Raw genomic sequence first — 20,606 nt, 5'->3', positions numbered from 1 at the left:
CTTTTTTCTTCAATGATTTGTGATCTTCACTGGTGTCCATGGATTACATGAAATCTTTCCACCTTTATCCACCTTTGTCATGGTAGGAAGAACACGTTAATGTAAGGGGGGGTCATAGGATAGCACAAAGGTTAACAGAAGAAGAACCCCGTAGAAAGGAAGTTAGTTTTCCTATTAAAGGGGGTGGGATAACTGATGTACAATGGTGTGATCCTGACTCGCACCAACGTTTCAAGATTTGAGAGAAATCCACAGTATAAAGAGGTTTAATGCTGATCTAGTTGAAAAATACTCATACAAACAGAATTTATTCCAAACACGTGTAATGAAGTGTATCTCTTATACCGAAATTGGGGCATTTTCCTACATTTTAGAAAATCATGTCACCGAGACAAACGGTGGTTGAGTTACAGCAGTTTGTTCAGAATTTCAACTTGAATTTTTTAAAGACTTTAAGTACTTGCGAAATCATTTGAAGACAGCGGAAAAGTCCACAAAGAGCAGAACAAATGCCTGTTTGAATTTTTAAATAGAATAAAGAAAGCAGATGTTAGGATTGTAGAAAGTTTAAGGTTGCAGAAGACCCTTCCCCATGTACAGTATTTCTATGGTAAAGGCTTCAGCAACTTCATTGAATTGCAGAAGAACCATTAGTTGCAGAAGAAATTGCACAAGATAGGAATAATATCCATAACTTCCATAACAGAAGATCCGCACGGCAAAAAAACGTACAGAAGAGCAGTAGGTTGATTGCATAACGAAATCAAACTGATCAAACCAATAGAAGAGAATAAAAATAGTTTGATAGTATGATTCAAACTAGTAGAAAGTGTTCTCCATCATTTTTTTGTTTTTTTACCAGTGCTGCCTTCCTTCATCAGCCACTAAACTTAGGGGACCTGATCTAACTTGCTTCTGCCGCCAGGGGGCGACAACAGCCCGACTGCAGACGTCCTCCATGTGTTACAACTGAAGATAAACAAAGTGCAGTCGGGCTCCACCCCGCAGTCACGGTCTGTCTCCGGTTCGTGGCCTGTTCACCCATTCAGAGACAAAGCTGTAACCGGCCTTTCCTGTCTTCTGCCCCTTCAATCGGCTGCTAGTCTGTAGCTAAACGGTGAGTTTTCGGTTGTTCGGTAAAGTGATGACACGTGAACGTCGGTCGGACGGTGTTGGTCTGATCCGGTCTCGTTGCTTTGCAGAGATTCGGTTCGCTTGTAGCTGCTGACGTGCCACCGTGTTCGTGTGCGGGACGTTTGTGTCCGAGCATTTCCGGTGTTAAACTGTGACCTGTCAGATCATTAAATTTGTGACCGCAGATCCACGGAGCCACGCCGGCCGTGGGCCTGGAGACACAGACAGACATCGCTTTACTTACTCTACTTTGTTTACCTGCTACTTAAAGTCACGCAGGACGTCTGCACTCCCGTGTCTGCGCAGACACGACCGGGGAAACATGGCACCAAAGAGACGAGCTGCCTCTGCTGCCAAGGCTGGAGGGAAGAAAGTGAAAGAGGAGCCCAAAGATGCCTTCACCTCCGCCAAAGAGGCCCTTCTGGCTGCAGGGGCCCAGCCCAAAGGCAGAAGGGCGGTGGATGAACAGTGTCCCCTGGCTTCCACGGGCGAGGTGGGCTGGTTGGCCCTTTATGATGATGTCAACATCATTATGGCTTTTTGATGGAAACAAATGCGTGGTTCTCACCAGGTGTATGAGGACTACGGCTGCATGCTGAACCAGACCAACATAGGTCACAACAACAACAAGTTCTACGTCATCCAGGTCGTTCAAGAAAACAAGAGGTTTTATTCGTGGAACCGGTGGGGGAGAGTGGTAAGTGGGTTCACTTTTCCTTTCATTTCCAATTAAATGTGAAGTCTTTCTTGGTGTTTGAACATGCTTTTATTAGGAAAATCTATCTTAAAATGACATTTTTAAGTATTTTTATTATTCAAATCGTTGTTAATCAAGAGCAGATGAAAAAAATGCTGTTTGCAGAAGCTTGTAAGTGTGATGTACAAGTTTCTACGGCAAGCCAGAAGCTCCATTCTGATGCATCCCTTTGCAGACAATTAAATCCATGAACGTCTTTGTTTTACTCGTCTGAGGTGGAATCTGGAGCAAAACTGTACGGATGGATAGATCTGATATTTCTCACCATTTTAGATGCACTGGTAATGATAGGTTGGTGGTGGTGTGAGGGGCTGTAAGCTAGTGGGAGAATGTATAAACAGATGGATGATGGGAGGGGTGGGTGGGCTCGCCTTACTCCTTGCCAACAACTCAGACGTGAATTTCTGATGAACTCCCACCGCTCTGCAGTAACTATGTCCTAGAAAATGACACAAGTGTTTAGATTTAGCCTAAAAACGGCATACATTACAATCAAAAGACCACTGGGAACGCTTTTACAATAGATTAATAGACTTTATATTATTTGATGTTTGATTTTTACAGTTCAAAATAATTAGATTAGATTATATAACTTTATTTATCCCACAATGGGGAAATTCACAGATATGCAACAGCAAGGACATTCAGAAATGACATTCAAGTTAAATAAATACATAATACATAAATAAATAATAAAATAATATTAAATAAATAAATAATACATCTAAATGTGCAAAATAGTGTGTGGTCATCTTAAGCTGTACATGGAAACAAAAGAGGTGAACAGATGAGTCCTTCATGACAGTGTCCCAGATTCAACATGAATCATAGAGTACATCATGTACAACAAAGAAAGTACTAAACAATTCATAAAACAAACAAAACAAAAAACAAAAAGGAATAAAAAAGCAGCAGCTAAAAACCAATACATCAACTATCAGAAGCACACTGCATCCATAGTGATGATGACTGTGTAAGTAGCCAAAATAGTTGAGGCAAATTCTGCACATGCAAGTTTCCTAATTCTCTTGCGTTGCTGGTGGAGATGTAAACAACTGTTAAATCACATTTAGTTCCATTTTTCTGATACTTTAATAATAGTTATACATTTTCTCACATCATTACAGTGTGAAATACATTTGTAGTTTGCTCAAACATCTGCTGCACATGACACATGTTTATTTTTACCCTATCAAGAATGTATTTATTATCCAAATACAAGATATCACCAGTTTCTTTAGTAATGTTTGGAGGTTTACTGGAATACAGACTTTACAAAGACTGTCAGTTCCTTGTTGTAATACACTTCTTCCTCTATCAATTTGCATGTGACTGCCTCGTCCTTTCATGCAAATTCAGGGTGAAGTTGGACAAAACAAACTCAACTCATTCGATACGCCTGAGAAAGCTGTCAAGGACTTTGAGAAGAAGTTTAAGGACAAGACAAAAAATGACTGGAGCAACAGGAGCAACTTTGTCACTCATCCTGGGAAATACACTCTGATTGAGGTGGAAGGAGAGCAGGATGCCGAGGTCAAGGCAAGTGCTCTGCTTTATCAGCCAGCAGATGTTGGTGTCATTGATGGCAGCCGTACTCAGCATCTTCTTTCTTTTTCACTCCAGGTTGACAGTGTTGATGGAAAAGCCGTCAAAGTGCCTAAAAACACCCTGCCTTGTACCCTCGATGAAGCCACTCAGAAGCTCATTACACTTATTTTCAGCAATGACATGTTTAAGGAAGCAATGGAGTGTATGGACTTAGGTAAATGTGTCTCCTTTCTCCATCTATTTATTCATCTGTACCTGTTCAGTGGGCTGTGTGGGTATTTATTTGAACTGTTTTTGACAGAAGAACAAGTGTCTTCCTCACATTTTAATGTCTAAATTAAAACAACGTTTCCCAAAATGCTAAACTTTTAAGCCAAAGAAACGACAGTCCAAAGCTATACCCACTTGATTTTGGTCTGTGTCTGTTTGTCATCATGCAGATATCAAAAAGATGCCCTTGGGCAAACTAAGTAAGGTTCAGATTGCAAAGGGCTTTGAGGTTTTAGAGGAGATTGAAGCAGCCTTGAACAAACCCAACCAAAGACATCTTCTAGAAGAACTTTCCTCCAAATTTTTTACCACAATTCCTCACAACTTTGGCCGGAACAGGCCCCCAACCATCAACACCAAAGAGATCATTGAGCATAAAAAACAGATGCTTATGGTAAGTGGGAGGAAATTGGTTTTGATCAACTTGTATTACTGTATTGGTTGCGTAATGGTGCAGCTTTAATTTAGGTTATATGTAATATAGAAATGGTTTTGATGTTTTCTTCTGGAGTCTGATTTGACGCCCTCGGTGGTCTTTACCCTGAACTGTTGTCTTTTGGTTCTGCCTAGGTCCTGGCTGACATTGAGCTAGCTCAGACTCTGAAGTCTGAAACGGAGAAGGCTCAGGAAGAGATGATCGAAACAGTTCCTCATCACCTGGACCAGGACTACATGTCTCTTAAATGCAAGCTTTCTTTACTGGACAAAAAGTCTAAAACATTTAAGGTATAGTCTCTTGATAAAAACTGCTGGAATCCTTTCAGTCATCGCGTTCTTTTTTTTTTTTAACAATGTGAAGTAAATCCCATCTCTGTTTGTTTGTGAAGATCATCGAAACGTACCTTAAAGCAACTTCTGACAAATTCTATAACCCAACAATTGTCAATGTGTGGGAGGTTGATCGAGAGATGGAGGTAGGCCCACATAGAACCCTAACTCCACATGTAGTACAAAAGAGCAATGGGCCCGCTTCTGTAATTCTTGTTCCACCCTGTAGGGGCAGCGTTTTGCTGAGAACGACAAGCTGGAAAATCGTCGTCTTCTTTGGCACGGTACAAATATAGCAGTGGTTGCAGCTATTCTGAAGAGCGGCCTGAGGATAATGCCTCAGTCAGGAGGCCGCGTCGGTCGTGGGATCTATTTTGCATCTGAAAACAGCAAGTCTATATGTTACGGTGAGGCCACAGATACAGCTTCATTTAGAAAAAGATAATGATTTGAAAAGTGTACTGAATTCCTTTTTTTTTTTGTCACAAATTCTAGTACGCACCTCAAACAAAACAGGGGTGATGTTTCTAAGCGAGGTTGCACTTGGAAGAGAGTACACTATTACCAAGGATGAGCCCTCTTTAAAGGAAGCGCCCTCAGGTTTTGACAGTGTGGTGGCACGAGGTCGAGTGGAACCAGGTACTGTGGTCGCTGGAGTTATTTCATACTGTAAAGTCTTTGCTCTTGCAGGTACATCGTAATAAATTAGAACATCTTTCAAAATGTTTAGTCTAAAAAGTGTCATTTTAGCATAAAAAGAAACTGATTTTGACGGGAGACGCATTCAATAACGTGCGGAATGCGGATTCTTGAATGCACTTTTAGCATAAGGTGTTCACACTGGACTGTCGCTACCCGATATAAGTGCGTGTACTCACAGTTGGAAGAGACATGTCATGTGGTGCATATCTCAAGAATCTTGCTCTCAGCTCTATTCCAAACTGTAATCAATTTCTCTTTCACGATCATTTCTCAAACCCCTATGTCGGTACCAAAGCTGAGTGATTGATAGGTCAAAGTTCAACTGGTTCAACTTTCATAGCGCGTTCAATTGCTGCATGTTTTGAATGAAGAGCTTGAAAATGGACTTAAAACTTGCGTTGCAATGCATGAGTTTTAAACATGGAAGCCTCCAAACGTGCGTTTAGATAGATGCATAGCTACAGAAAGACAGATAGACAGGCTGACTGACTGACTTACTCATTTGTTTATTATTTCACTAACAGATTTCATAGTATGTGAAGTGTATTTGATTAATATAAATATATTCAGGATAGGCCTGCACAATATACCGCAAATTTATCGTTATCGCAATATCCAGCTCTGCAATATGCATATCGCAAAAGACGGCGAATATCGCAATAAATCGCAAACCCAAAATGTGTTAAACAATCTTCTAGCAGCTTGAAGCATTTAACGAATCAAATAAATCCCTTTATGCTTTGACCAATCAGATGGACGCCTTCCCATTGTTGACCAATCAGATGGAGGCCTATTATGTTAACCCTGGTCCTGAAGAGCCTCAACCCTGCCTGTTTTCCAGCTCTCCTTAACCAGCTTGCTGTTGATTGGCTGACTCAAGTGATTTCACATCCTGATTGACTGAACACACCTGATTTTGGTTATCATTATCGAGCAGTCTAGGGAGAATTGGAAAACAGACAGGGTTGAGGCTCTTGAGGACCAGGGTTAGCCACCCTGACGTTTGTCCCCCATGTCGATGAGGGTCATTTGGAGTATAATTTTTAAACTGTTGCAATGAAATGGGAATGATGTTTTTGTTTTTTTTCTATTTGTTTATTTACCGCAAATTTATCGTTATCGCAATATTGATCACTAATATCGCATATCGCAAGTTTTCCTCATATCGTGCAGCCCTAATTCAGGACATATTCAACTATTATTGTATTTCTATGCAAATATGTCTAAATGTGCAAACCGTGTCAATTCAAAATGAAATTGAATCAAGTGGATCGAAAGAATCGTCAATCGAATGGCATTAATTCTGGAAATTGTTGGCCGAGCCCAGCGTCAGTTTTAAGGTTGTAAAACTCCTTACTGCACGCTTTATTTACTTTTATCAGACAAACTGAACATTTTTATACTTTTCTCCCTTGTTTTAAACTCTCAAAATTCAAACCTGAATTATCAAAATGATCCTACGTTTGATAAGTCTTTGTATGAATGTACGAATGCTGATTGTGTTATTTTCTGCATTATTCTCGCCTTGATTGCTTAAAAAAAACCAAATCAAAATCAAATCAAACCTTGGTAGAAAAATAAGTCCAGTTTTCTAGAATGAAAACAAAGATCTACTCAGGATCGAAGATATATGTAGATCTGTCAAACTGAACGTATTCTGTTCAGGAGACACCGTGCTGAGGAGACTGAATGACAAGTTTAACAGCCAGTCAGGACACGCAACATGGTGCACTGAAAAAAAAAAAAAGGAATGCCAAATTACTGAGAAAAATCTGCGTAACACGGAGGCTGCGAAAGGTTAACCACAAAATAACGAGGAACCACAGGAATCAAATTTTTAGAAACATGCCAAAAATATACAATACGCTATCAAAATGAGGGGAATCCATATATTAATTTTTAAAACTGTATTAAGGAAACAAATGGACAACATTCAAGCTTATTGAAATGGATGAGACCTCAGATGCACCGTCATTGTCTTGACAAAGCTACTGATAGATGTTGTGTTGTAGAAGCTGCAGCTTTCTAATTTTTCTGATAAGTCGTGACATGTAAATTAGAAATGAATTTTGGATTGGTTTTGTTTACAGATCCCTCTAAAGACACTTTCATCACCCTGGAGGGTAAAGAGGTGGCCGTTCCTCAAGGAAAAGCCCAACACCAGCCCCGGTTCTCAAACAGCTCCTTCTGCAACAGTGAATATCTCATTTACAAGGAAAGCCAGTGTCGCCTTCGCTTCCTGCTGGAACTGAAAATGCGTCAATGATTGGAATCACAGAGAAGCACCTCAGCATGAGCGATAGATAAGCTGTCGTGGAGTTTAATGTACCTGAAGATCGCTTTAAGGTGTTGAGATGACTGCTATGACCAAATCCTAATTCTTTTCTGTGCCTTCCAGCATGGTGCTGCTGCAACTTGTGTCTTGCGTTGCATAAACGATGAAAGTAATGCTTATTTTCTCTGTTGATAGATAAGATTGTAACCTTGCACTGTAGTGTCACATTTATATCTGCATAGATGTGTGAACACAGCTACATTTGGACTTTTCTTGTAGTTTGATGCTGCAGACAGTCCTTTATTAAGCGACTAAGAATGTTTTGGTTTTACCAAAGTCTGTTAGCCTTCTGCTCCAGTGTGGAGCAAATGGGATAATATGCAGGTACTGGACCCACTTGGCGAACAGTTTACTTTAGAAGGAAGTTTCCTCTTCTTGAACATTGTCTTTAAAAAGGTTATATCAATCCTTTTTCCTCTTTGGATTGTTTCTTCTTTGAATACCTGTGTGATTTGGTTCAAGAGTTCTTAACTAGAAGGAAAATAAATGTCTGGGATCTTTTGCATGCAGCATGGCTTTAAAAATGTGTGGACCTTTGCAGTAGTTGTAAAATGACAGTACATCGCAGCAACATTAAGGCTCTCTGTATTTGCAGAAAAGATGCATATGAAGTTTTGGGAGATGTTACAAGGTTTCTTGTAAGAAAAGCTCTGATTGTGTCTGAAATGCTGCTTCCAAGTGAAACTACATTGCACATGAGATCACTTTAATGAGTTAATAAAATGATAATCCTCGTAAATATGACTGAAAAATATGTGTATGTGTGTGTGGATACGAGGCTTTTGAAGAGGTGGAGTGTAGGACCCAGGAAAGGACGGTGCTGAAGAGGAACAGAGGAGCATGTGTTGATGTGCAAACGGGAAAAAAGAGAAAACCGTCCAGAGTCACAATGTGTGACAGTCAGTGCCATGCACAGCTGAAGATAAGGGGGAAAGGAGCCACTGGAGGAGTAATTAAAGAAGATATCAGAAGCTTTTCAGGAATTTGCATAAAATTCAAGCTTTGGAATCATCCATCTTCTGCGTGACTTAAATGCCTGTTTGGATCATTACTTTTTTGAGCACCTTAGAATTATTATTACTATGTGGGACTTAAACTGGAATTTAACCTGGTTGGACAGCTGATAACCAACTGGTTTAAACTGCAAAGAGTGAAGATGAACTATGGGTAAGTAATTTAATTAAAATGACCGTACTTGAGCTTAAAAAAAAGACTGAAAGGATGATATAAAAATTAAAACACGTCAACAGTTTTTATTGTTTTTAGGCTCCAATGAAACCTGGAATATTTAGCTTGAAGTAAAAAAATGGCCAAATTGAAAACAGTTTTAGAGACGTAACATTTCTTTGGAGATTGATTTTTTTAATTAACACTTTCCTGTAATTAAGGATTGAATTTCATTATTCAATAGAAGTTAGTTTATTGCAATGTCTTTATCACATGGTATTTTACTGCAGCATCTTACACTCCTGTATCAAATGTTCTTATTTGATTTTTTTTAATCTCTTGATGCCTGAATTTATTTCCAGCAATGGGGTAAAAAAAGAATTCACTTATGTTTTTGCTTTCAAGTTGATCCTAAATATTTGCATTAAAAGTTGTGAAGGGGTTAAAGATCCCAGAAAATCGGATGCATGGAACTCGTAATATGAACTTACTTTAAGATAGTTGAAGTATTATTTTTGGGTTAGGAAGTCTTATTGTGTTTTTAGGAAAAGCCAAAGCGATGAAAGTGAGGTTGGATAATTTCTCCATTACTTTTACCAGTGGCAGTTCAATTACTGGTAGTAGTTTACACAAATGCCTGAACATAATCAATCTATTTTGCTTTCTTTTCTGAGCACAGGAAATCCACGTTCGCAATCATCTGAGATGCAGATGGAGGAAAGGCTGGAGGAATGATGGCTGACAAGACTAGCCCCATGATAACCTCTGATCATTCAATTTCTAATTTTTCCACTGGGTTATTTGGGCCCCATCCCACAGTCCCCCCTGATGTGGGCGTCGTCACAAGCTCCCAGTCTCAAATGAAAGACTTGTTTGGGTTGTTCTGCATGGTAACGCTGAACCTCATAGCATTGTTGGCCAACACTGGCGTGATGGTGGCTATTGCTCGTGCCCCTCACCTCAAAAAGTTTGCATTTGTGTGTCACCTCTGTGCAGTGGATGTGCTGTGTGCCATCCTCCTCATGCCTTTGGGAATCATATCCAGCTCCCCCTTCTTTGCCACTGTAGTCTTCACCATTCTGGAATGTCAAGTTTACATCTTCCTCAATGTTTTCCTCATTTGCCTGTCCATTCTCACCATCACAGCCATCAGTGTGGAACGTTATTTCTATATTGTACACCCCATGAGATATGAGGTCAAAATGACCATAAACCTTGTTATTGGTGTCATGCTCTTGATCTGGTTCAAGTCCCTTCTCTTGGCTTTGGTTACGCTTTTTGGTTGGCCACCTTACGGTCATCAGAGCTCCATTGCAGCCTCTCATTGTTCTCTGCATGCCAGTCACAGTCGGTTGAGAGGAGTCTTTGCCGTTCTGTTTTGTGTGATCTGCTTCCTGGCTCCTGTGGTGGTTATTTTTTCTGTTTACTCCGCTGTGTACAAAGTAGCCCGCTCTGCAGCTTTGCAGCAAGTTCCCGCTGTGCCAACATGGGCAGATGCAAGTCCTGCCAAAGATCGGTCAGACTCCATCAACAGCCAGACCACGATCATCACCACCCGCACTTTACCCCAAAGACTATCCCCAGAGAGGGCCTTCAGTGGAGGCAAAGCTGCTCTCACCTTGGCATTCATTGTTGGCCAGTTCTTAGTTTGCTGGCTGCCTTTTTTCATTTTCCACCTTCAAATGTCCCTCACGGGGTCCATGAAGAGCCCTGGAGACTTGGAGGAGGCAGTCAACTGGCTTGCCTACTCCTCATTTGCAGTCAACCCATTCTTCTATGGGCTGTTGAACAGACAAATCAGAGATGAACTGGTCAAGTTTCGACGTTGCTGCGTGACCCAACCTGTGGAGATCGGGCCATCCAGCCTAGAGGGCTCGTTTCAGGAAAACTTTCTTCAGTTTATTCAAAGAACCAGCAGCTCATCAGAAACTCATCCAAGTTTTGCCAACTCCAATCCCAGAAACATGGAGAACCAAGCTCACAAGATTCCTGGGCAAATACCAGAGGAGCAGGCTTAGACTTTGAACTGTGCAAATCATGGAATTCAGAGCTAATTTGTGGACCTTTCCTTTTCTGGATTTGTTGATCAATTGACTTTGAGAAACAGGCTCTCATGGGTGAAAACGTCTCTGAATGAATACATGCTCTGAAATTTCAATTCATCCAGCAGAGATTTTGACCAATGACTGTGAAGGTGTACCCTGGATTTATCTGCATAAAACACAGTGTTGTGTTGTACTTTGAACATTTGGATTAGAACTTTACCAATATGTGGGTTTGTCTCACTTTAGTCTTTCAGGTTAATGCATGTGTGTATAATATATCCTATTAGTGTCCAAATTCAAATTATCAAAAGTGTTGAAAAGCCCTTTTATGATCAAAGAATGACATTATAATAAAGCAGCGTGCTGTGATTCTCTTCTATCATTAAACCATTCCTTCCTAGTGCTTAGTATGACATGCTTCTTTCACCAGATTATACTTTACAGTTGACATGTAGAACGATCGATAATTTACATAATCTGTCATGGAGTTAGAACATGATTCACTCAGCAGCACCAACCCTTTGATTTATTCCTCTGTGATAAATCCTGACTGAAGTGGGCTCACTGAACAATCCCTCATTTCAGACAAACACTGGCTTATGAGTGAGCTGAATATAAAGGTATAAAATTAGTCCTTGTACTTATGGCTTAATGCGATGGTGACAAGCGAGCAGTGCAGTGAAGATGGGGAGTTCACAATGGAAATCAACACTGCCTGGATACTGCACTAAGAGCAGCGACAAAGTGCTGTTTTATGGCCTCTTTTGTGTGTATTAGTCTGCCTTGTAGACCGGAAAAGACAGTTACGTGGTTACAGCAAATAATAGCAAACACCTTTCTGTGATATGAATGTCACTTAGTAAAATGCTCTCCGTAGACACTCTAAAAATTATAATAATGAGACCAAAAAGTCCCAGTTACTTACAAAAGACAATTTCTCTTCAAAAACACTTTTGTTGTTTTTGATGCTGCGTTTTACATAATTATAAAATCCAACCTGTTATAAAACTTACAGAGACACATTAAGAGGATCAGTCTGTTACTTTTTAAAAGCTTTGCTGAAGCAATTATGGTAGTCGTTTCCTTACATCATCAGGTTTCTTTGCTTAGAGCAGATAAGAGAAATTAATAGCTCCGTTGGTCAAGGGTAGGACGGGCTCATGGGAAACCAGGGTTGGACCCCCAGGGGGGTTTGATGATCCTCATCCAGTGTGGGTCCTTAGGCAAGACCCTTCGTGTTACTGTGTAGCCAGAAATCTGGATCTCCCTGTGCCCGTCCCCAGCCCAGATAAAATACAGGGGTGTGTCAGGAAGGGCATCTCTGCCAAGCCCTGCTTTGCTGTGGCGATCCGTGAAGTGATGTGCCAAAAGACTCATCAATGAGTCATCCGCTCTGTTTCTTCTAGAAAGCTAGCACTTTGCTACAGTGTTTCTGGTTGACATTTTCTTACATCATCAGGTTCTTTTGCTGGTTATAGAGCAGGTTATAGAACCACAAAGGCAAAGACTCATTTGAAAGACCATCCATCCATCCATCCATCTTCCGCTGCTTATCTGGGACCGGGTCGCGGGGGCAGCAGTCTAAGCAGAGATGCCCAGACTTCCCTCGCCCCAGCCACTTCCTTCAGCTTCTCTGGGGGGAACGCCTCGGGGTTCCCCCAGAGGAGCTGGCCAGCCGAGAGACGTAGTCTCTCCAGCGTGTCCTGGGTCTTCACCGGGGCCTCCGCCCAGTGGGACATGCCCGGAACACCTCTCCAGGGAGGCGTCCAGGAGGCATATGGACTAGATGCCAGAGCCTCCTCAACTGGCTCCTTTCAATGTGGAGGAGAAGCGGTTCTACTCCGAGCCCTCCGCGGGTGACCGAGCTTCTCACCCCATCTCTAAGGGAGCGCCCCGCCACCCTACGGAGGAAGCTCATTTCAGCCGCTTGTATTCGGGACCTCGTTCTTTCTGTCATGACCCATAGTTAATGACCATAGGTGAGTATTGGAACGAAGATCGACTGGTAAATTGAGAGCTTTGCTTTTTGGCTCAGCTCTCTCTTCACCACAACTGACCGATACAGCAACCGCATAACTACGGACGCCTGTCAATCTCACGCTCCGGTCTTCCCTCACTCGTGAACAAGACCCCCAGATATTTAAACTCCTCCACCTGGGGTAGGGATACTCCACCCACCGAGAGATGGCAAGCTACCTTTCTCCGGTCAAGAACCATGGCCTCGGACTTAGCGGTGCTGACCCTCATCCCAGCCGCTTCACACTCGGCCGCAAACCGCCCCAATGCACGCTGGAGGTCCTGGCTCGATGAAGCCAACAGGACAACATCATCTGCAAAAAGCAGAGAGGAAATCCTGTGGTCCCCAAACCAGATCCCCTCCAGCCCCTGGCTGCACCTAGAAATTCTGTTCATGAAAACTATGAACAGAACCGGTGATAAAGGGCAGCCCTGCCGGAGTCCAACGTGGACCGGGAACAGGTCTGACTTACTGCCGGCTATGCGAACCAAGCTCCTACTCTGGTCATCCAGAGACCGGACAGCCCTCAGTAAGGCTCCCCGGACCCCACACTCCCAGAGCCCCCCCCACAGGATACAACGGGGGACGCGGTCGAACGCCTTCTCCAAATCCACAAAACACATATGGACTGGATGAGCGAACTCCCACAAACCCTCCAGCACCCTAGATAGGGTGTAGAGCTGGTCCACTGTTCCACGACCAGGACGGAAACCGCACTGTTGTTCCTGAATCCGAGGTTCGACTATCGGACGGACTCTCCTCTCCAGTACCCTGGCATAGACTTTCCCAGGGAGGCTGAGGAGTGTAATTCCCCTGTAGTTGGAACACACCCTCCGGTCCCCCTTCTTAAAGAGGGGAACCACCACCCCTGTCTGCCAGTCCAGTGGTACAGTTCCCAACTGCCACGCGATGCTGCAGAGACGTGTCAGCCAAGACACTCCCACAGCATCCAGAGACTTGAGGTACTCAGGGCGGACCTCATCCACTCCCGGGGCCTTGCCACCGAGGAGCTCGTTGAATACCTCGGTGACTTCAGCCCGGGTAATAGACAGGCTCACCCCAAAGTCCTCGTTCTCTGCTTCTTCAAAAGAAGGCATGTCAGTGGGATTGAGGAGATCCTCAAAGTATTCCTTCCACCGCCCGACAATTTCCGCAGTCGAGGTCAACAGCCCCCCACCTGCACTTAAAACTGTGACTGTGGAGAACTGCTTTCCCCTCCTGAGACGCCGGATGGTTTGCCAGAATTTCTTCGAGGCCAACCGATAGTCCTTCTCCATGGCCTCTCTGAACTCCTCCCAGACCAGAGTTTTTGCCTCCGCAACGGTCCGGGCCGCAGCTCGCTTAGACTGCCGATACCTGTCAGCTGCCTCTGGAGTCCCACAAGCCAGCCAGACCTGGTAGGACTCTTTCTTCAGCTTGACGGCATCCCGTACTTCCGGTGTCCACCACCGGGTTCGGGGGTTATCGCCGCGACAGGCACCAGAGACCTTGCGACCACAGCTCCGAGCAGCAGCAGAGAATGGAAGTGGAAAACATGGTCCACTTGGACTCAATGTCCCCAACCTCCCTCGGTACCTGTTTGAATTTTCCCGGATGTGGGAGTTAAAGACTTCCCTAACGGAGGGCTCAGCCAGACATTCCCAGCAGACCCTCACAGTACGTTTGGGTCTACCAAGTCTTTCCGGCCTCCTTCCCCGCCAGCGAATCCAACTCACCACCAGGTAGTGATCGGTGGACAGCTCCGCCCCTCTCTTCACCCGAGTGTCCAAGACACAAGGCCGAACGTCGCCTGAAACAACTACAAAGTCGATCATCGACCTCCTGCCTAGGGTGTCCTGATGCCAGATGTATTGATGGACACCCTTGTGCTCGAACATGGTGTTCGTTATGGACAAACTGTTAAGAGCACAGAAGTCCAAAAACAAAACACCACTCGGGTTCAGATCAGGGGGGGCATTCCTACCAATCACGCCCCTCCAGGTGGCACTGTCATTGCCCACGTGGGCATTGAAGTCCCCCAGGAGGACAATGGAGTCCCCCGTTGAGGCACTTTCCAGTACCCCTTCGAGAGACACCAAGAAGGTCTGGTACTCCAAGCTGCTGTTCGGCCCGTAAGCCGAAACCACAGTTAGAGACCTGTCCCCCACCCGAAGGCGGAGGGACATGACCCTCTATCTAGACGGTATCTCTCAACCTCTTGCACCAGCTGAGGCTCCTTCCCTCCCAGAGAGGTGACATTCCATGTCCCAAAAGCCAAGTTCCATGACCGGGGTTTGGGCAGCCAAGGTACTCGCCCTCGACTGCCACCCAAACCACAATGCACCGGCCCCTTTTGGGGTCTCCTATGGGTGGTGGGCCCATGGGAGAGTGGTCCCACGTCGCGCCTTCGGGCTGTACCCGACCGGGGCCCGTGGGAAGAGCCGCGGTCACCAGGCGCTCGTCTACGAGCCCCAACCCTGGGCCTGGCTCCAGAGTGGGGCCCCGGTGACGCCAATCCGGGCGACGTAATCGGGTCCTTGTTTTTACTCTTCATCAGGGGGTTCTGAATCATTTGAGAGACATCCAGGTAAATAGGTGGGACAAGACTTCAACTGTACCTTGTGGAAAAAAAGCTGAAAATTCCTGCTTTCTTTGTTAACACGAAATTTTAAGAGAAGCTTACATTTACTTCTTGTTATTTCTCCCTTTAGGTCATAATTTGTGTTAAAAAGCATTTTTTAAAGAGTATTTTAGTGTCAGTAATAGGATCAACATCTCCTAAACTTCTCTGCAGAACAACCTCTGCTAGAAGAAAAGTTGCTTTTAGTGTATTACTTTTTTTTAAATTATTTGCAGTATTTTTCCCCCAAAAAGACAAAATGAATATGTCATGTTACTGGTTCTTAATACGTGAAAACAAGAGGTATTTCACATTTGTTCAAACTGCTTTTGTCAACATCCTCCTCTACAGTTTTTAAAAAAAATCTTCTTAGTTTTAATCTTCAATAATTAATATCTTTCATTCCATTAAAATTAAGTTGTTCATGACAGTGTAAGATGCAGGTATGAATATAGTTTTTACTTTATTTATTTCACTTCAAGTATATGAATGTCATCTAAAAAATATATAAATAGACACTAGCAAAAAATAGCAAAAAACATAAAACAGAAGCCTTAAAGGAAAAGACAGTTCGGTACATGTATTCATTTTTCAGCACACTGTGGCCAGTGGAGGGCGCTATGGGCCAGTGAACGTCTCTGTCTCTTGTCTTCAGTCTTTATAAAAATACAGTATCAATCTTTAAGAAAGAGTCACACATATGCTTCAGATCATATTTACTCTGGTGGTTACTGTGAGTGACGCATGTACAATTAAAAGCACAGCAAGTTATTATGCAGAACCCTAAACTGAAATCCCCAGATTCAGTATTAAATCAGCCTGAGAGCTACTGCTTCCCTAATCTAATTGAATAAAATGGACAAGGTTTTTAAAAAAATAGGGTCAAATTGATGCTGAACAGAAACATGATTATTTAGTGTTGATTGTTACATAATCATGTAGGAAATGTGACGGTCTGTCAAACATTGGCAGAAGACGATAAGAAAAGTTCATTGAAATATTGAGCAGCAGACGTTTTAATGGTCTAAAGCACTGTTACCATGCTTTCAGCCAAAGAGGCTTGTTTAATGGCTGTACCAGACAAGGACAAAGTGCTCCAAGGGATCAGCATCACTCTCACAGTACTTGTGGGGAAGTCGGGACAGATTTTTTTTTCTCATAGGTGTTGCATATTTCTCATCCAGATGTAAATGAGACTGTGCAGCATATATCTCGTGCTGCCTATGAATACATTCTGGGGAAGAGTCAAGGCAGTCATCAGTTGACAATGTTCCACATGGGTGTCAGCAACAAGGCGACCTCCAGCTGCGGCAGCTCAACCGAAGGTCTCCTGTGGAAGTCACTAAGAGTACAGCTCGACGAGACGGAGGACCAGGAGTTCAGAGGCGACATGAGACGATCAGTGTGAATGATGGAGGTGAAGGTGGATCTACTTTCAGAAGACATGGACTTCACACAACATGATGAGATGTCCCCCATTCACAGCAGGGATCCCAAAACAATCAACAGTAATCTGAAGATAACTGATCATCAGCAAGGACTGAACAAATGGTAAATGCACAATATTAAGGTGCAATAAGTTACCATTATTTGACTGATTTGAACACATGAGTAACCTAACTCTTTTCTGTTTCTATAAAACTACCTTAAGTAAAACATTTTGTTTGTTGTGTTTTTTAAATCAAGATCGTAGGACTACATCTCAACATTAGAGTTGTGAGCTTCTGCAGCTCCTCTGCATGTACAGCAAGCCCTCACATAGTGTGTTTCTGTTTGTTGAGGTCCTGTTTGAGGATGTGATAGCAGAACCCCCCCTCTGTGCGGAGCTTTGATAGAGTTTGGGTGTGGAGTCACGCCCTGTTCGAGGTGTCCAGACTGTAGTGTTACCGCTCCCTGTCCCTCCTGCTGGCTGTAGCCATGTCACTGACGGCGGGCTTCCTGTTTGCCGTGCTCATCTGCCTCCACATCTGGTACGACTGTTGCACTGACACAAAGCAGGAAAGGACTGTTCAGCTTCTTGTTGGTAAATAAGGATATGTTCGGAACCGGAGCAGTGTTTGTGAAATGAACTTGTGTTTTCTTCTCCCCTTTGTCTCCTTTCAGGGTCATCATGCCCTGTCTGCAGCTTCTTCACATCTATATGCACTGGATCAAGGCTGTGTGGGCCAGCATACTGAATAGTGTTATCAGTCCTTTCTTTAGCAGCTTTGGGAAGTGCAATGTTCCAAAACTGCATCCAAGGATATTTTGTGTAATGATCAAATCTAAAAACGACATGAGAAAACAAATCTGCAACATAATGTTTGTCTTTTTGTTTGTAAAACAGTCCCATGACAAAACCAGAAAGTTGCTGTTTTTTGTTGTAATTTAACCTGGTGAGCCGTCTTTGAGGGATATTTAATACGTGAAATGTTTAATGTTTGATTAATGACATGTTTCTTTGCAGTATGACAGGATTTAGTTTTAGTTGGGTTCAGTTGAAAACTCTTTGCTCGAGCATTGTGATACTCGAAGTATTACTTAGTCCTACACTTTCAAAAATAGCAATATAGAGAGGGAATCTCTCTTTAAAATAAATCAGGAGTTAATAAAATAGGATGTCATAATAGGATGGGTTTCATCTGGTCATTCCATTTTTCCCTTTGTTTTGAGATGATGTGGTGAGTATTTAAGAAGTAATAAAAAAAACAAAGGGAGAAGATTCTCACATAAACGTTTTATTGATCATTTTGGGATTTTGCCATTTGGCTCACAGTTTCATATATAGTTGGGCAAATTTTGTTTTAAAAAAATGTATGTAACCATTTACATTTGTTTTTGACATTATCTAATAGAAAAACAATCAAACTATTCTGACTTTTTCTGAAGCACAAAACCCTTCCAAACCATGATAGCTCCACCGCTGTGTAACAGTATAAGGACTCAGTGGTTTGGTTTTCTTTGTCATGTTTTTGGTTTCCTTTGTCAGTCACTCCACTTTCAGGTTCATGATCCACAGCTGTCTTCAGTTCAGTTAATTGCCCTCAGCCTATTCAAGTGTCTTGGTTTCTGTTCATCTTTGTCAGGTCATCTGCTCTGTTTTGTCTCTGGTTTGGTTCTCCTCATAGTTTTGTCATGTTTCAGTTTGCTTATTAAATGTTTTATTTTCTGTCACCAAGCTTGGTCTCCTGCATTTTGGGTCCTCCACCACCAGTTCCTGACAAACAGAGTTAGTTGAGAACCAACAAATAATTCTTTAAAAAAAAAAAACTTTGCTTTCACTTTTATAATTTAACACTGTTTTTGCAGAACAAATAATTCTTTGCAGGTTGCATTTTTGTTGCTACTTGCTGTTTGTATTCTGTGCACTCAAAGTTGAAAGGCAATTTTTTCTTGCTTTCTTTGGCCATTGCAAATTTTTCTTCCCTATTAAGTGAGATCAATTCTCTGAACAACTTCTCGCCGTTTCTCAGATGAGTTTCTTAATTTACCTGAAGCAAATTGCACTTTCTCTGTTCTGCTGTTCTCATTGAAAGAATAACAAACCCGGTGTTTCATGAACAGTTCATTAAAGGAATGCATCTTTTTAGGGCAGATGGCAGGAAACATCACATTGTGTGTGCTTTATGCATAATTGAGATTAATATAAATCATTAATGTGCTTAATGTTGCATATCTCACAGAAAGAGTGTGCACTCACACAATAGTTGTGAATCCTGTGGACAACTGAATGCATGCAGCGCACGGACCTGCAGATAGATTTTAGTGTGCCAATCAAACTGACAAAATTCAATTTTCCCTCTAATGCTCCTTTTGGACGGCAAAGTTTTTTCCTGGCATGCTGCTCGAGCAGATCAATTTAAGCAATGTCTTAAGATTGGTCCTGGAAAAAATGAGATTTTAACTGAAAAAAAGACCACCTCACTGCTTGTGGATTTCTTTTGCTGAAAATGTATCAATTTTGACACATTTGAAATCCTTCTGGCAATTTTTGTTTCCTTCTGTCAACACACATTTCTTTAAGCATAGGTTCAAACTCTGACGGTGCAATAAGTCCACCGACTTTTTTCATCTGACTGATGTCAAAATATTTATAATTGTACATATTTATACTGATATGATAAAAAAAATTCTAGAATTATAGAATGTGTTACTTTCTTTAAAGAAATATGTTTAGGATGTTTAAAGAGGAGGAATTACCAATTTACTTGTGTACAGAACAATTGTTTCTAAATTCTACTGGTTAATAAATTAACTGTTATATACAGTGGGATCATACTAAGTAGTTCTTAAAACTCTGTAAATGTTTTTGCAGAGAAATGTTAAACTTGCTAATTAACAATTTAAATAAACAATGAAAATTCATAAATCAACTGTAAAAACGTTTTATGTAAAATAGAGAAAACAAGCACCAGCCTTTTCAACACAAAACAATATTTTTTTCGATCGAAACAGTGACAGAGATAAACTCTCTACCTATTACTCTCCATTTGATACAACTCTCAAGGGTGTGTGTGTTTCTCTGGAATTGATGGGAGAGAGGAGCCAGCAATGTCTTGGCCAACTGCATTGAAACGCTGCGTTACTAAAGTATGTCCACAAGAGCTATTTCTGTCCACCTGCCTCCATGCCTATCTGGCTTCTTCCCTTTCCGCTGCCCAGTAATAGTCCTTTAATTGGCCTGGCACACAATCATACACATTTTGCCCTCATTCCTCGTGCGTCTCGGCTCCGGGGGATCTGGGACAAGGAATGCCGATCCACACTCTGGAGTCTCTTCTCTGACACGCAAATGGTTCAATCAAATTGCAAAGGTGATTGAGGGGACAAGGTGCTGTGAGCCTTTCCCCACCTTTCACTGGGACTATAACTTCACCTCCTTCTCTCTCCTCTTTATTTAGCTGCTCCACTGCATGCATTTGTTTGTGCAGCATGCTGATATATCTATGATTGATAGCAACAACTGCAGAGCTTGAAGAAAACTAGGTTGGATTTTGAAGGACTAGTTTTAAATCAGAATATATTGGAGTTATCGTATCTTCAAAGCCTCAAGACCCTGTCAGCTTCTTGTGTTGAATTTTGTGGGATTGAGAGACTAAGCAGGAAATTTCTAACGTCTCAACGTGCTTTGTTATGTATTCCAGGATGATAGGAGCTTTGTATTTGTTAAGAAAGGCTGTCAGTTGCAAACCCATTTAGCATGCAGCTTTAGAAAAACCTTCCAGTCATTCCTTCCAAATGAATCATCAGTGGAGCTGATGAAATGCTCTCCATGAAAGACTTGA

The 20,606-nt window shown here is 42.3% G+C and overlaps 2 protein-coding genes and 1 long non-coding RNA gene across 5 annotated transcripts; all 3 read left to right on the top strand.

The window, feature by feature from the left end:
• Window positions 1-983: 983 nt before the first annotated feature.
• Window positions 984-8,253, top strand: parp3 (poly(ADP-ribose) polymerase family member 3). Of its 3 annotated transcripts, none has more exons than XM_023954722.1 (11): window positions 984-1,117; window positions 1,406-1,627; window positions 1,706-1,831; window positions 3,251-3,430; window positions 3,515-3,653; window positions 3,880-4,103; window positions 4,280-4,435; window positions 4,537-4,623; window positions 4,707-4,884; window positions 4,973-5,116; window positions 7,270-8,253. In XM_023954722.1, exons 2-11 carry the CDS (start codon window positions 1,457-1,459, stop codon window positions 7,443-7,445), a joined length of 1,581 nt encoding a protein of 526 aa, XP_023810490.1. In that variant the 5' UTR covers window positions 984-1,117; window positions 1,406-1,456; the 3' UTR covers window positions 7,446-8,253. The 3 variants fall into 3 exon arrangements, with proteins under 3 accessions (XP_023810490.1, XP_023810492.1, XP_023810491.1); XM_023954724.1 differs by having other exon boundaries at window positions 986-1,117; window positions 1,441-1,627; XM_023954723.1 differs by having other exon boundaries at window positions 989-1,117; window positions 1,203-1,627.
• Window positions 8,254-8,357: 104 nt separating this feature from the next.
• LOC101168942 (probable G-protein coupled receptor) lies at window positions 8,358-11,126 on the top strand. The gene is made up of 2 exons (XM_004068546.4): window positions 8,358-8,681; window positions 9,361-11,126. The coding sequence occupies exon 2, from the start codon at window positions 9,413-9,415 to the stop codon at window positions 10,697-10,699; it is 1,287 nt and encodes a 428-aa protein (XP_004068594.1). The 5' UTR covers window positions 8,358-8,681; window positions 9,361-9,412; the 3' UTR covers window positions 10,700-11,126.
• A 4,545-nt stretch (window positions 11,127-15,671) lies between these two features.
• On the top strand, window positions 15,672-18,359 carry LOC101168698. The gene is made up of 3 exons (XR_002290166.1): window positions 15,672-16,893; window positions 17,124-17,312; window positions 17,446-18,359. It is a non-coding gene; the product is annotated as an uncharacterized LOC101168698 (long non-coding RNA).
• The last annotated feature ends 2,247 nt before the right edge of the window (window positions 18,360-20,606 follow it).

This window comes from Oryzias latipes, chromosome 5 (genome assembly GCF_002234675.1).
Source record: "Oryzias latipes chromosome 5, ASM223467v1".
Classification (NCBI taxonomy): Eukaryota; Metazoa; Chordata; class Actinopteri; order Beloniformes; family Adrianichthyidae; genus Oryzias; species Oryzias latipes.
Note: the sequence above shows the minus strand (reverse complement) of the source record. Positions and strands in the feature narration are given on the sequence as shown.

Bases quoted from the DNA above. Each gene is read 5' to 3' on its own strand.
- LOC101168942 (XM_004068546.4), top strand. From the start codon at position 9,413: ATGATGGCTGACAAGACTAGCCCCATGATAACCTCTGATCATTCAATT.
- parp3 (XM_023954722.1), top strand. From the start codon at position 1,457: ATGGCACCAAAGAGACGAGCTGCCTCTGCTGCCAAGGCTGGAGGGAAG. The intron at 4,436-4,536 runs GTATAGTCTCTT...TTGTTTGTGAAG, and splicing joins AAAAGTCTAAAACATTTAAG to ATCATCGAAACGTACCTTAA. The intron at 4,624-4,706 runs GTAGGCCCACAT...TCCACCCTGTAG, and splicing joins AGGTTGATCGAGAGATGGAG to GGGCAGCGTTTTGCTGAGAA.